General features: G+C 47.0%; 1 protein-coding gene across 1 annotated transcript in view; it reads left to right on the plus strand.

Annotated features, from left to right (window-relative positions):
• Positions 1–759: 759 nt before the first annotated feature.
• Positions 760–13,782, plus strand: part of Gsr (glutathione-disulfide reductase) — a 35,517-nt gene continuing 22,494 nt past the window's right edge. Inside the window, exons 1-4 of the mRNA XM_051169408.1 lie at positions 760–999; positions 10,898–10,924; positions 11,601–11,689; positions 13,447–13,516. Of these exons, the coding sequence (XP_051025365.1) occupies positions 760–999; positions 10,898–10,924; positions 11,601–11,689; positions 13,447–13,516 (426 nt within the window). The remainder of the gene's footprint in view (positions 1,000–10,897; positions 10,925–11,600; positions 11,690–13,446; positions 13,517–13,782) is intronic.

Consider the following 13,782-nt stretch of genomic DNA (forward strand, 5'->3'; position numbering starts at 1 on the left):
TCACAGTGATCTGCCTCCCGAGTGCTGGGATTAAAGGCATGTGCCACCACACCGGCTTGAGTCTATTATTTTTAAGGGGTGTGTGTGTGTGTGTGAGAGAGAGAGAGAGAGAGAGAGAGAGAGAGAGAGAGAGAGAGAGGGAGGGAGGGAGGGAGGGAGGGAGGGAGGGAGAGAGAGAGAGAGAGAGAGAGAGAGAGAGAGAGAGAGAGAGAGAGAGAGAGAGAGAGAGAGAAACCTTTAATTTTCTGATTGGTGTGAGGTCCTTGCAGCCCTGTGTTCCTCATTTTTTTTTTTTTTTTTTTTTTTTTGGCCGTGGGGCTCCCAGCCTTAGGCTTATGTGTTCTCAAAGATCCTGGCCTGGAATATCTTGGCCGATTTAGTGAGCAGTTCTATCCCAGTGTGATTCACAGCTTGGCAAGGCAATGCCTTTCTCTAAGCTTCATTTTTGGATCACAGAAATCCTTTCTGCCACCCAAGGCATTCTTTTTAAGAGTACAAGAGCCCAGGAATCACCGGAAGGAGGGAGGTGGGCTAAGGCCTAGGGGAAACGGTAGCGCAGGCGCTAGTCCAGGGGGAAAGAAAACCCAAACGGTCGCGCCGTGGTCTCCGTCCACGCGCCTGCAGGAACCTAGGTCGCGCGCTGCGGGGCGGGTGCCGGCGAGAGGCGGGGACAGGGGCCCCCGGGGCGCGGCCCGCCGCGGGTGCTTGCTTAGTCACGGCGACGCTGCACCCCGCTCCCCGCGCAGCGCACTTCCGCGCATGGCGCTGCTGCCGCGGGCGCTGAGCGTGGGCGCGGCCCCGAGCCTGCGGCGAGCGGCGCGCGCGCTCACCTGCGCCATGGCGAGTCCCCACGAGCCGCAGTCCCCCGCCGCCGCCGCAGCTTCTTTCGACTACTTGGTGATCGGCGGCGGCTCGGGCGGGCTGGCCAGCGCGCGGAGGGCGGCGGAGCTCGGCGCCAGGGCCGCGGTGGTGGAGAGTCACAAGCTGGGTGGCACTTGCGTGAGTATCGGGGCCCCGAGGCCGCGGCGGCGGCGCGCTCTGTCCGGGCCTCTGCGCGGGACACCCGGGGTGCTCCCCAACTCCGGGGTCCCGGGTCCCAGGGGGGATGGCGGGGAAACGGGGTAAAGCCACCGAGTCACAGGTGCAATGCTAACGAAAGCCAAAACGTAAGCGCAGTTTCGCTGCCCAGCGTGCATCTCCGTGCGGGGGAGTGTTGCATCCGGCGCTGGAATTAGGGAAACACGAAGCTGCCTCTGGGAAACTGCTAGTGGAGTGGGCGAGGGGAGCCAGAGGAGGGCTCTAGCGTTGAGGAATGGGGCCTGGTCTATTTCAGGAGCAGAGTGGTGGGTAACTGCAGTTCTCTACTTGGCCTGCGCCTTGCAATCCCCTGGAGAGATGAAGTTATACTGTTCTTGTTCCGGCTGCATCCCAGGCTCCCTGTAGCTGGAGGTGCTGAGTGGGTGTTTGCAAGCTCAGAAACACGCAGCAGATCGTATTGCAGCCAACGCTGAGAGCTACAGGTTGCCTCCCAAGAGAAACCTTAAGGGCTTTTCTCAGAGTTTTATGATACTCTTTGGTTCGGATTGTTTGGGGGACAGGTTTTCAAAGAGGGGGGAGGGACAGGAGAAAAGGTGGTAAATCTTAAGATTGGAGAGAGAGAGAGAGAGAAGAGGAGAGGGAAAAAGAGGTACATCTTAAGATTGAAAGACTTCATATTTTTTTTAAATACATTCGTACTCCCATTAACATGGGCCTCTAGAATTCTTGTTGGTGACTGAAATTCCCTGAGCCCAAGAGTCACCTGGGACTGGGTTCCCTAAATGCCTCCGAAGACTGATGTTTAAATTATACTAAACTGGGAAACTCCTTAGGGGCAGGGATGGGTTCCTGTATCTGGGTACTGCTGGTTTCCTTGAAATACCTTTCTCAAGAGCTGTTTGTGAAATGAATTGGAGCTAGAGATGAGTAACTGTGAGCAGGCCCAAGCCACCATGGAACAAACGTGGGGGGCTTGCACTTTGACACTAGTCTGGAAAGACTAGAAAGCTCTCTGCAGAAGGCTGACTGAAGGGCCTGCTGCTCAGAGCCCACCCTGCCCCCTCTACAAATGGGGGGAGCCTGTCATTCCTCACCAATGCGCTTCTCTAGGCTTTTGTTTTCCTGGGTCACATCACCGCCTACTGATAGCCTTGGTTCTGCTGGCATTAGTCAAGAGGAGGCTAGCTGGAGTTTGGTTCCCATTAAGAAGGTGAAGACTAGCGCACACCTTTAATCACAGCACTAGGCAGGCAGAGGCAGGTGGATCACTGTGAGTTGGAGGCCAGCCTGGTCTACAAAGCGAGTCCAGGACAGCCAAAGCTACACAGAGAGACCCTGTCTCGAAAAAACATTAAAAAAAAAAAAAAAAAAGACAGGACAGCTGGGCAGTGATGGCAAACGTCTTTGATCCCAGCAGTTGGGAGGCAGAGGACAGCCTGATCTACAAAGGGAGTCCAGGACAGCCACAGCTACACAGAAACCCTGTCTCCAAAACCCAAAGAACAAACAAACAACAGGTAAAGACAGACAAACTGCTTCCAAGAGTAATCGAAGGGCATCTCTCAGAATGACATTACTTGCTACCCATCGTCCACCTGGCCTAGCCCCAGTTCATCCTTCAGCAGATCCATTCCCATCCACGCATTGATGTTTTGGGGGGTGTCTTTTGCTCTTTCAATGGCATAGCTTTGGGGATCTCAAAGTAGCTTTTGGCTTTCAAATACAAAGTAGGGCTGCAGCCAGTACCCGAGAAAATGTAGCCAGAGGGTAGATGTGGGTTTAGATTTGTCAACGAATTGCACTTACGGCCGTCTGTCCAGAGTTGCAGAAGTGAACTTACTACAAGATGTAATTTCCAAGCCTGTGCAGGGAACACTGGGGTTTTCTGAAGCTGATCCTTTCATCTGTTCATGTTTTGGGTTCTTAGATTGAATCTGACAGAAGGAAGAAGGTAGATACAAATATTTTTCTACTGAGGTCCCTTTCTTCAGGGAACTTGCAGTATGAATGGGGAAACCAAATACAGCCAACCAGAAAGTGGGGTCTGTCAGTCTGTCTCTTTTTTTTCCTGTTAACGTTTATTTGTCGGAGTGCTTGCATGAATGTCTGTATACAACATGCATGCATGGAGCCTACTGAGGCCAGAAGAGGGCATCATTGGATCCCCTGGAACTAGAGTTACAGACAGCTGTTAGCTGCCATGTGGGTGCTGGGGATCCAACCCAAGTCCTCTGGAACAGTGGCCAATGCTCTTAGCCACTTAGACGTCTCTGCAGCCTCGGACTGGTGTGACTTCATTATTGCAAGTAATGACTGAAGTGTTCTCACTTCTTCCTGCCCACTGGGGGTTGAGGATTGCTGAGTTCAAGGCCAGCCTGAGCTCACATAGAACTTATTATATAGATTAGGCTGGCCTCAAACTCAGAGGTTCTGTCCACCTCTGCCTAGGATTAAAGGTATCTAGGCTGGCCTTAAAAGCACTATTATAGTGTGTGTGGGGGGGGGATGATCTTGAACTTATGATCTTCCTATGTCTCCTTCCCAAGTTTTGGGATTATAGACATGCATGACTGCTTCCTACTTATGTGGTGCTGGACACCAGCCCAGAGTTTTGTACATGCTAGGCAAGCGTGCCACCTACCAACTGAGCTACATCCGAAGTTCAGTTTTATTTTTAATTTTGTAAAGACCACTGAGAAAGTACTAATGTTGTCTGCCTATAACAGTTTCATCGAGACTATGGTTTTTATTACATTTCTTTATTTTGGGGAGGAGGTATGCATGGCATGTTGTGGAGGTCGGAGGACAGCTTGTGGGAGTCAGTTCTCTCTTTCTCCATGTGGGTCCGGAGGATCGAACTCAAGCTGTCAGGCTTGGTGGCAGGCGCCTTTATTCACTCGGCCATTTTGGCAGCCCCCAACTGAAATTTTAGCACGTTTGTTCTGCTTTTTATTACAGGACATTGAACCCATGCCTCGCACATGCTACATATGTGTTCTGTTCCTGAGCTATACCTTGAGCCTTAAGAACAGTATGTATTTTAATGGAAAATGGGAGACTGGGGCTGGAGAGATGGCTCAGAGGTTAAGAGCACCAGCTGCTGTTCCGGAGGTCCTGAGTTCGATTCCCAGCAACCACATGGTGGCTCATAACCCTCTATAATGAGATCTGGTGACCTCTTCTGGCGAGCAGGCACACATGCAGACAGAACATTGTATACATAATAAATAATTAAACCTTAAAAAAAAAAAAAAATGGGAGACTGTCCTTTGAACACCTCTGGCTTTCTAAAACAGTGTGGGCCCCCGGATCTCTGTTTCACATACATCCTACTAGAAAGCCAGGGAACATCATTTTGTCCAATCCCTGTTGTTCTACTACAGAGCACAATGTCAGCCAGCACACTTAACACTCAAATAAGTATGCTGCAGCCTGTGAGCAGGCTGTAGGAACCATGGCTTCAGTATATCATATGGGGTGATCTGTGATGTCATAAACATGTTTAAGCGTTGTCCTCCAGTAGAAGTGGGGAACCTCCTCATTCCTACTTAGAAGCCAGGCATTATTTATTCTAAACTCACTAGAACTGGGGTGCTAGCTCAGCTGTAGCGCTTTTTCCCCCGACATCTGTGAGGCCCTGGGAACTCCGAAACAAGTAAACATCCAGCAATTCATAAAACACTTTTTTTGTTTAGTTTAGTTTTGTTTTGTTTTGGTCTCTCTGTGTTAGCTTTGGCTGACCTGGACTCGCTTTGTAGACCAGGCTGGCCTTGAACTCACAAGGATCCACCTACCTCTGCCTCCCAAGTGCTAAGATTAAAGGCATGGGCCACCATGCCTAGCCCCAATTTATTTATTATTATGCATACAGTGCTCTGCCTGAATGTACACCTGCAGGCCAGAAGAGGGCATCAGATCATATTATAGGTGGTTATGAGCCACCAAGTGGTTGCTGGGAATTGAACTCAGGACCTCTGGACAAGCAGCCAATGTTCTTAACCTCTGAGCCATCTCTCCAGCCTCCATAAAACTCTTAATTAGGACTTTACCAGATGAGTCTTCAACCCAGGGCTCCTGATTTAGTATTTCTAGAGTGAAACCCTACAGATAAAAATTTCAGAAGCTGCACCCACATTTTTGTGGATGAGTCAGACACAATACAAGGCTTCTGTTGAAATAAGGCTAGGAAAGCTTTAGAAGGTCTCCGGTGAGGCTCCGAGTGATTGATGAATGAGACAGCGCGGGATTTCGTCCCTGCTCTGATAATGCTTTCCTGGTTCATTTTTGCATGTTTCTGAAATAACCGGCTTAGTGCATCTCCTAAGGGTGTCTGCCACATATGCTTGCTTTGTTTGTTTAACTTCGGGGTCCTCTTCTTCCCCAAGGCTTCAATTCTTGTGATGCCGTGAGTAGACCCTTCCCTCAGAGACGTCGATTGTCAAAGTGAGTGAGCTGGTACTGTTGAAACCCTGTCCCCAATATTTGGAGGTGATGAGGTTAGATGAAGACATCAGAGTGGGCCCTGCGGGCATCTTTCCTGAGGAAGGAGACCGGGGTTTTCTTTCTCTTTGTCATGGGAAGTCACTGAGAGAAAGTATCCACCTACAAGCTAGGAGTGGGAACCCTTTACTACCCACCAGTGCCAGCGCTTTGATCTAGATTTCCCATCATCCTCCACACTATGAGAAACACCAGCCACTTAAACTCTCCAGGCTGGTGTGTTGTTGCACCTACTTGAACTAATATGATTGGTACGTGTCTGCAAGCTCACTTTTCTTTTTTTACTGATTTTTAAAAATGAAGGAAAAATTTGTGTATGTATGTCTGTGTCTCATATTTCAAGTTGATTTTGAACTCTATGTAGCTGGGTGGGGATAACCTTGAGCCATTTTCTATTTTCTCTCTCTCTCTTTTTTTTTTTTTTTTGGTCTGGTTTTTGTTTGTTTGTTTGTTTTGAGATAGGGTATTACTCTGTAGTCCAGACTGGCCTAAAATTTGCCATCCTCTTGGCTTAGCCTCTCTCTAGTGCTAGGTTGATAGTCATTTTCCTCCTTTCAGGGTATACTTTTTTTTTTTTAAATAGAATCTGTTCCTTTAAGATTGATGGTGAGAAAGGTAGTCAGAACCTGGTATGAGATGACCTTGCCCTCCTCTGAACTGAAAACTGTAGCGTCTAGAACTGTTGCTAAGCCTACTGAGCCACAGAGAAAGGCATCCCAGGACCAATAGCTTGAGTCCACTACTCAAGTTCATCCTTAGTTCTCTGAATTAGGCAAAAGCCAAATAAACAAAAACCCCAAATGCCATTGTAGAGTATTGTATTGTGTGAGATAACAAATAGCTGAGTATGAAGGCAAAAGAAGTTATCTTTTCCCCTAGAATTTAAAGATAGTCCCTTATCGCCCAGTGCAGTGAAGTTATTCCTGAGGGCAGAAGAAACACATTGAAGGTGATCTTTGAATTCAGTTTTCAGAGTCTCTCAAAGGTACAACCCAGTGTTTCTCATGATTGTGACTCCACGACAGGAGAATTGCAGTGTGAAGCTTGCCTGGAGGAGGCTGAAACAGAGCCTCTGGGAGCTTTCATGAAGCGTCTTGCGGGGAGCTCAGCATGGCAGCGCACACCTTTAACTCCAGCACTGGGGAGGCGGTGGCAGGTGGATCGCTGTGAGTTCAAGGCTAGCCTGGTCTACAAAGCAAGTCCCAGGACAGCCAAGGCTACACAGAGAAACCTTGTCTCCGGGGGGCGGGTCTTGGGGGAAAGTGCTCCCTCTGTCTTCTCCTTTGCCCTGTGGGGCCTCCAACTCCAGTTCTTTTTTTTTTTTTTTTAAAGATTTATTTACTTTATTTATTGCATATGAGTGCTTTACAGAACAGGGCAGCAGATCTCATTATAGATGGTTGTGAGCCACCTCTTGAAGAGCAGATGGCACGGCACTCTTAACCACTGAGCCATCTCTCTAGCCCCCAACTCCAGTTCTTGTGGGGCTCTGTACATCTTGCCGGGAAGCGTGTGTGGAAAGGGTTGGTTGTGTGACTGGCGAAGCTGTCTTCATGTCTAAGTTTCTGTGAACTGGGCTGCAGATTGCAGAAACCCACAGGGCGGGCCTGGGAAAGGGCTGCTGTGTACACTGTGGCTCATCTAGTGAGCAAGCAGTGACTTAGCAACATGCAAACCACAACCTAGCTTATTGTCAACAGCAGGTACTTTCCCAATGTAGCTTTCCAAACAGCCCAGTTTAAAGGAAGTTCCATTCCTTTGGTTCCGATAGGTTCCCCTTAAAAACAGAAAATTGCTCTCATCCTTTGTGAATTTAGGACTTCAGGAGACTTGTCTGTTCTCTTAAGCGTTAAATACAGCAATGCATGCAGAGAACGAAGCCCCCTGTTCAGATGTAACGGATGGACTGTGGATTCTCCACATTGGGCTCCGATGGTCATTGGCCGTACTTTATTCTTCCGAAGTCATTGGGTGTCTGACGTCATATCGAGACCGGTGGGGCTTGGTTTCCAGAACTGGCAGATACACCTGAAATTCTGTAGCTGCCACAACAGGACAAGGGCTGTTGCAGGATTGTGGTCCTCTTTCATGTCTTCAGGCTCTAAATTGTTTCCGGGGATGCTGCAGCACAGATTCTCTTGGCCCGTGGAGGTTGCAGTTTTCTGTCACTCTCTCCGTCTAGTCTCTTGGTCCCACGCTTAGAGCCTGGAAGGCTCCATAAGGTCTGGGATTAGATCCATATAGGACATTAACCTCGCACAGTGCCTGGCACAGCTGGGTGCTTAGTGGGTTCCTGGATATGAACTAATAGGTAAACCATATAGACCTTGGCAGTAGTATAGGTCTGGCCATCTTGACCCTTAGGCAGAAGGATAGGTAGTTCAAGGCCAGTGTGGGCTATACATTGTCCTTTCAAGCAATAACAAACTATAAAAGTAAATAAAATACAACAAGACACAAATGCCATGGTCTGTTACAGAAAGCATAAAGAGTAAAATAAGGATTTTCTTTACTCCCTTTCCAGGGAACGGTGTTGGCTGCTTGGAGTATGTCCACACACACACACACACACACACACACACAGGCATGCAGCCACTCAGTGATGGGGTGTGTTTTGAGGGATGTGGGAAATATCTTAGGAGACCACCATTGTACGTGTAGTTCGCTGTTGAGCAGACTCCTCAGTGTGGTGTATGACTGCATATGTGTACACATACATGGCATTTCAAACTGTAAGTAACTTGGTCTGCAGCTCTCTTCCTGTCTCAGAGTATTATTACCCAGTGACCCCCTCTTCCAGCGCTTTGCTTGCTGTAGAGTCCGTGCACCTGCGGTCAGCAAGTAGGGAGTTTTGGGAGATGCGCTTCACATAACTTCTGTCACACGGTATCATTCAATTCTATTTTGTTATCAGCTATTGCTGTTAGTACCTGATTCTTACATATAACTTGAACTCTGTCACAGGCGAGAAAGTATAGGGGGAAATGCTGTAGAGTGTGTGTCCTGTCCACAGTTGGAACATTCGGAGTGTCTTGGAACATACCCTCCCTAGAAAGGGCGAGCTGCCATACTGTAGATTTCACTCTCCGCCTTGTTGCTTTTTTGTTTGTTGGTTTTGGTTTTTTGGTTTGAGACAGGGTTTCTCTGTGTAGCCTTGGCTGTCCTGGACTCTTCGTAGACCAGGCTGGCCTTGAACTCACAGCGATCCACCTGCCTCTGCCTCCCAAGTGCTGGGATTAAAGGCATGCACCACCAATGCCCGGCCTACCTTGTTTTAAACAGCTGAAAAGTACTGCACAGACTCGGTGTGCAGTAATGGAGTACTATGCCACGGATGGATTGTGAACTCATTTTCTGTTATTCATTATGACTAGGCTTCAGGGAACACCCTTTCTGTGTGTGTGTGTGTGTGTGTGTGTGTGTGTGTGTGTGTGTGTGTGTGTGTGTGTGTGCTTTACATGTTTGTGTTAACATAGATGGACCAAATGGGATGTGCTTCCTAATGTTGGTTTGATGAGTCATTCTTAGCAATCTGATAGATGGAAAAGTATTTGAGTAGAATAGCTTTCGTTTGGGTGTTCGCTTTAGTGCACATGTGTGGAAGCCAGCTGCTCGACCTCAGGTGTTACTCAGGTGCTGTCCGATTTGCTTTTTACACCGGGCCTTTGACTGGTACCTGGGGCTTCCCAGTTAGCATAGGCTGCCTGGCCAGCAAGCCGCAGGGACTTGGCTGTCTCCACTTTCCTGGCTTTGGGATGTCAAGCATGCACCACCACTGCCAGCATTTTGATGTGGATTCTGGTCCTCAGGGTCTTCTAGACAAGCACTTTATTGACTGAACTGTCTCCAGCCCTAGCCTCATTCCCTTTTTTTGTTTTGTTTTGTTTTTTTATGGTTTTTTGAGACAGGATTTCTCTGTGTAGCCTTGACTGTCCTGGACTCACTTTGTAGACTAGACTGGCCTCGAACTCACAGCGATCCGCCTGCCTCTGCCTCCCGAGTGCTGGGATTAAAGGCGTGCGCCACCACGCCCGGCTTCCTTTTTTTTTTTTTTTTCAATATTTCTTTATTATTTATACAGTATTCTGCCCACATGTGTGCCTGCCCACCATAAGAAGGAACCAGATCTCATTACATGTGTTTGTGACCCACCATGTGGTTGCTGGGAATTGAACTCGGGACCTTTGGAAGAGCAGACAGTGCTCTTAACCTCTGAGCCATCTCTCCAGCCCCCTCATTACCTTTTGTCTCTACTTTTAAAACATGTTCCTGTTGAATAGCTTTTATTCTGTATTTTCCTGTGTACTGATAGCATGAAGGAAATGTTTATAATCACCTGTGTGCTTATATGAAGCACAGTGATCTCTGTGCATTTAGATTTTCTGCGTGCCGGGCGTGGTGGTGCGTCTTTTAATCCCAGCACTTAGGAGGCAGAGGCAGGTGGATCTCTGTGAATTCAAGGCCAGCTGGGTCTACGGAGTGAGTCCAGGATAGCCAAGGCTACATAGAGAAACCCTGTCTCTGAAAAGCCATAAAAAACAAAACAAAACACTGCACTTATTTGTTTGTGTACATGTGTGCATGAAGTGCACGTGCCATGGTACATATGTGGAGGTTAGAAGATAACGTGTTCTGGTTGGTTCTCTCCTGCGGGCAGGTCTTGAATATCAAACTTCATTAGTCAGCCTTGGCCCCCTGAGCCATTTCACTCGTCCCATACTGGTTGTTTTGGGGGGATGCACTGCCTATATCTTCTTTTAAGTCTTAGAACTTCCTGTTGCAGCCAAGATAGCGTGCTGCTGCTGGAATGTGTGTCGGGTGGCGAGTGTCTATAGCTTGCCGTTAAAGGCTGAGCTCAGTCCAGTTTACTCTCCGAAGGCAGCTTTCCTGCTGGTATACACACAACAGTTACCCATTCAGTAAGGGCCAGGCTTTGTTTCTGTTTTTATTTTTTGACAAAAGGCCTCATGTAGCCCAGGCTAGACACAAATTTCTCTGTATCTAAGGATCCTGGAGTTCCAGATCCTCTTGTTTCCAATCCCAAGTGTTGGGATTCCAGGTGTGAGCTAGCAAGCCCCATCAGGGTTCAGATTTCTTGTTCCTAAGACTTTATAAACACATTTTTTCTTTTTAATGAAATCTTTTTGTTTGTTTGTTTGTTTGTTTGTTTTTTGGGGGGGGGACAGGGTTTCTCTGTTTAGTCTTGGCTGTCCTGGACTCACTTTGTAGACCATGCTGGCCTTGAACTCACAGCAATCCGCCTGCCTCTGCCTCCCAAGTGCTGGGATTAAAGGCATGCACCACCATTGTCCTGCAAATTGAGTGTTCTTAACCTCTGTCTTTTTATTTTTCCCCCCAGGTGAATGTGGGATGTGTACCCAAAAAGGTAAATTTTTTATTTTTCCTTCCTTTAATACTCCTTGTTCATGTTTAGTAAACCGTGATCAGAATAAGGGTGTTTCTGAGCACACCAGTCACAGGTTGTTCCTGTTTGCTTTCTGCTGCTGTGGTTTGAAGAAGGAGGGTTTATTTCAGATTACAGCTCACAGTTCCTGGAAGTGAGTGAAAAAGGACAAAAATACAAAAAAATTTTTAAAAAATATTTATTTATTATTATGTATACGATGTTCTGTCCTCATGTAAACCTGCACACCAGAAGAGGGCATCGGATCACACCATGGATGGCTGTGAACCACCATGCCATTGCTGGGTACCGAACCCAGGATCCTCGGAAGAACAGGCGGTGCTCCCAACCACTGAGCCATCTCTCCAGCCCACAAAAATACAGAATTTAAAGCAGGAATAGAAGCAATAATAAAAAATTTTAAAGAAAGGACTGTGAGGCCTGTAATATTCTACTTTTTATCATTCTCCTGGGCTAGGTAATTTGAAGATGGGTGTCATTTTCCCCAGTATTTCAGAATCTGCACTATAAAATCCTTCTAGTCAGGGGAATCTTCTCTCTTAATCTATTCAGTTGCTATTTTTATCTGTTGTGTCTCACTCATGATTTCTGTCTTTCTTCAACACTCAAGCATGACTATTTATGATACTTCTTCTAGGTCATGTGGAACACAGCTGTCCACTCGGAATTCATGCACGACCGTGTGGATTATGGCTTTCAGAGCTGTGAGAGTAAATTCAGTTGGCAGTAAGTGTTGGAGCTTAGAGGGTTCCCTTTACAAGCATGGGTATTTTGGAATCTAGTCATACTTTGAGAGGTGGAAGTTAACTGTGTCTGAATGTGTACTGGGCTAAGGATGTAGCTTGGTCTCAGAGTTCTTGCCTAGATTGCGTAAGTCCCCACTACCGCATGTGTGCTTGTGTTTGTGTCTACACACAACATAGAACGTAGCATTTTAATCATGGTCAGTACACAGTTTGGCTTTGAACACATACGCATCATCGTGCAGATGGCATAGTTTACCCATTTCCAGAACTTCCCACTTGACCTTGAATACTTATTGCCATAAATAATAGCTCCTCCCCACGTCTCTGCCAGCCCATGAGACATGTTCTGCTTCCCGTTAAGCTGACCTAACCCGTGCTCTCTATACTTAATAGAACCATATAATCTGCTTTTATGCCTGATTTATATTGTTTAATGTCACAGTCTTAAGTCGGGCTGGCTGTAGCTGGCATTTCTAGTCCACGCTTTGCACTACTGAGCAGTGTTCCTTTATACACTGTCCCAGTGTGCTTATCCAGTGACGTGTGCAGTCACCTTGGGTTGTTTCTGTTTTGTGGCTGGCATGAATGATGTCTCTGTGAACATCTGTTGGAGACCACGCCCTCAGTTCTTCCAGCATGTGCTGCCTGGTAATGTGACAGTCTGTGGAACTCTCTTAATTGGCACTGACTGTTGGAACTATCAGTTTCTCAAAGAAATTTTTAAAGATTTATTTATTTATTTTATGCTCTGTTTTCATGCACACCAGAAGAGGGCATCAGATTCCATTTACCAATGGCTGTGAACCACCATGTGGTTGCTGGGAATTGAACTCAGGTCCTCTGGAAAAGCAGCCCAGTGCTCTTAATCACTGAGCCATCTCTCCAGCCCCCAATTTTTAAAAGAATTTTAACAAATCTGTTCATCTAAAGTCTGTCATGTACCATGACATAACAGCTCTCCTGGTTTTTGGGTTTTTGTTTTTTGTTTTGTTTTGTTTTTGCCGGGGCGTTGGGTGGGGTCTTTTTGTTTGTTTGTTGTTGTTGTTGTTTTTGTTTTTTTGAGACAGGGTTTCTCTGTGTAGTCTTGGCTGTTCTGGACTCACTTTGTAGACCATGCTGGCCTTGAACTCACAGCAATCTGCCTGCCTTTGCCTCCCGAGTGCTGGAATTAAAGGTGTGCACCACCATGCTGTTTTTATTTTTTTTAAGTACTACATTTTGTGTGTGTGTGTTTGTGTGTGTGTGTGTGTGAGAGAGAGAGGGAGAGGGAGAGATGTACATGTATGTTGCAGTGCGTGTGTAGATGTCAAAAAACCATAGTGCATTCTTTCTGTCCTTCCATCTTGTGTCATGGGCATTAGCTCAGGTAGTCAGGTTGGCAGCATGTGCCCTTTTTTGTTTTTCCAGACAGGGTTTCTCTGTATAACAGAGCTGGGATTACAGGCACGTGCCATCACTCCGGGTGGCAGCATGTGTCTTTATTTCCCTGGCCCATCTCCTGATTTTTTTTTCTACACAGGAAGAGGCATATGTATTGCAGATGCCATCTGAGCATGCGCCAGGGTGGAGGAGGCTCTCAATACCTGGGAAGCAGCTGATGTAGGACAATGGCGGACACTAGCTTCAGACAGTTGCTTACTTAATTCTTGTTGACAATCAGCAGTGTTGGGGGGCCTACTAAATGAATACACTGTAGAAAATACTGTTTCTAAGTACTGACCTAAGTCATCTTTACAGCGTCATCAAGGAGAAACGGGATGCCTACGTGAGCCGCCTGAACACCATCTACCAAAACAATTTAACCAAGGTGTGTATGCTGGCTTTTGAACTTGGTGAAGGAGCCATTTGGCGTTGGAGGAGGCACCAGGTCTAAAATGTAGCCTTTGATAAATCTTGTCTGTATTTTTTTTTTCTTTCTTTCTTTTAGTAATTTTGAAGCTGATCTTACTGGTCCTAAAGGCCTTTGACCCAGTAGGCCAGTGTGTGTGTGTCTGTCTGTCTGTCTTTAGATTTTACTTATTTATATGAGTAATCTGTCTGCATGTGCACCTGCATAGCAGAGGAGGCCATCAG

This window comes from Acomys russatus, chromosome 27 (assembly GCF_903995435.1).
Source record: "Acomys russatus chromosome 27, mAcoRus1.1, whole genome shotgun sequence".
Classification (NCBI taxonomy): Eukaryota; Metazoa; Chordata; class Mammalia; order Rodentia; family Muridae; genus Acomys; species Acomys russatus.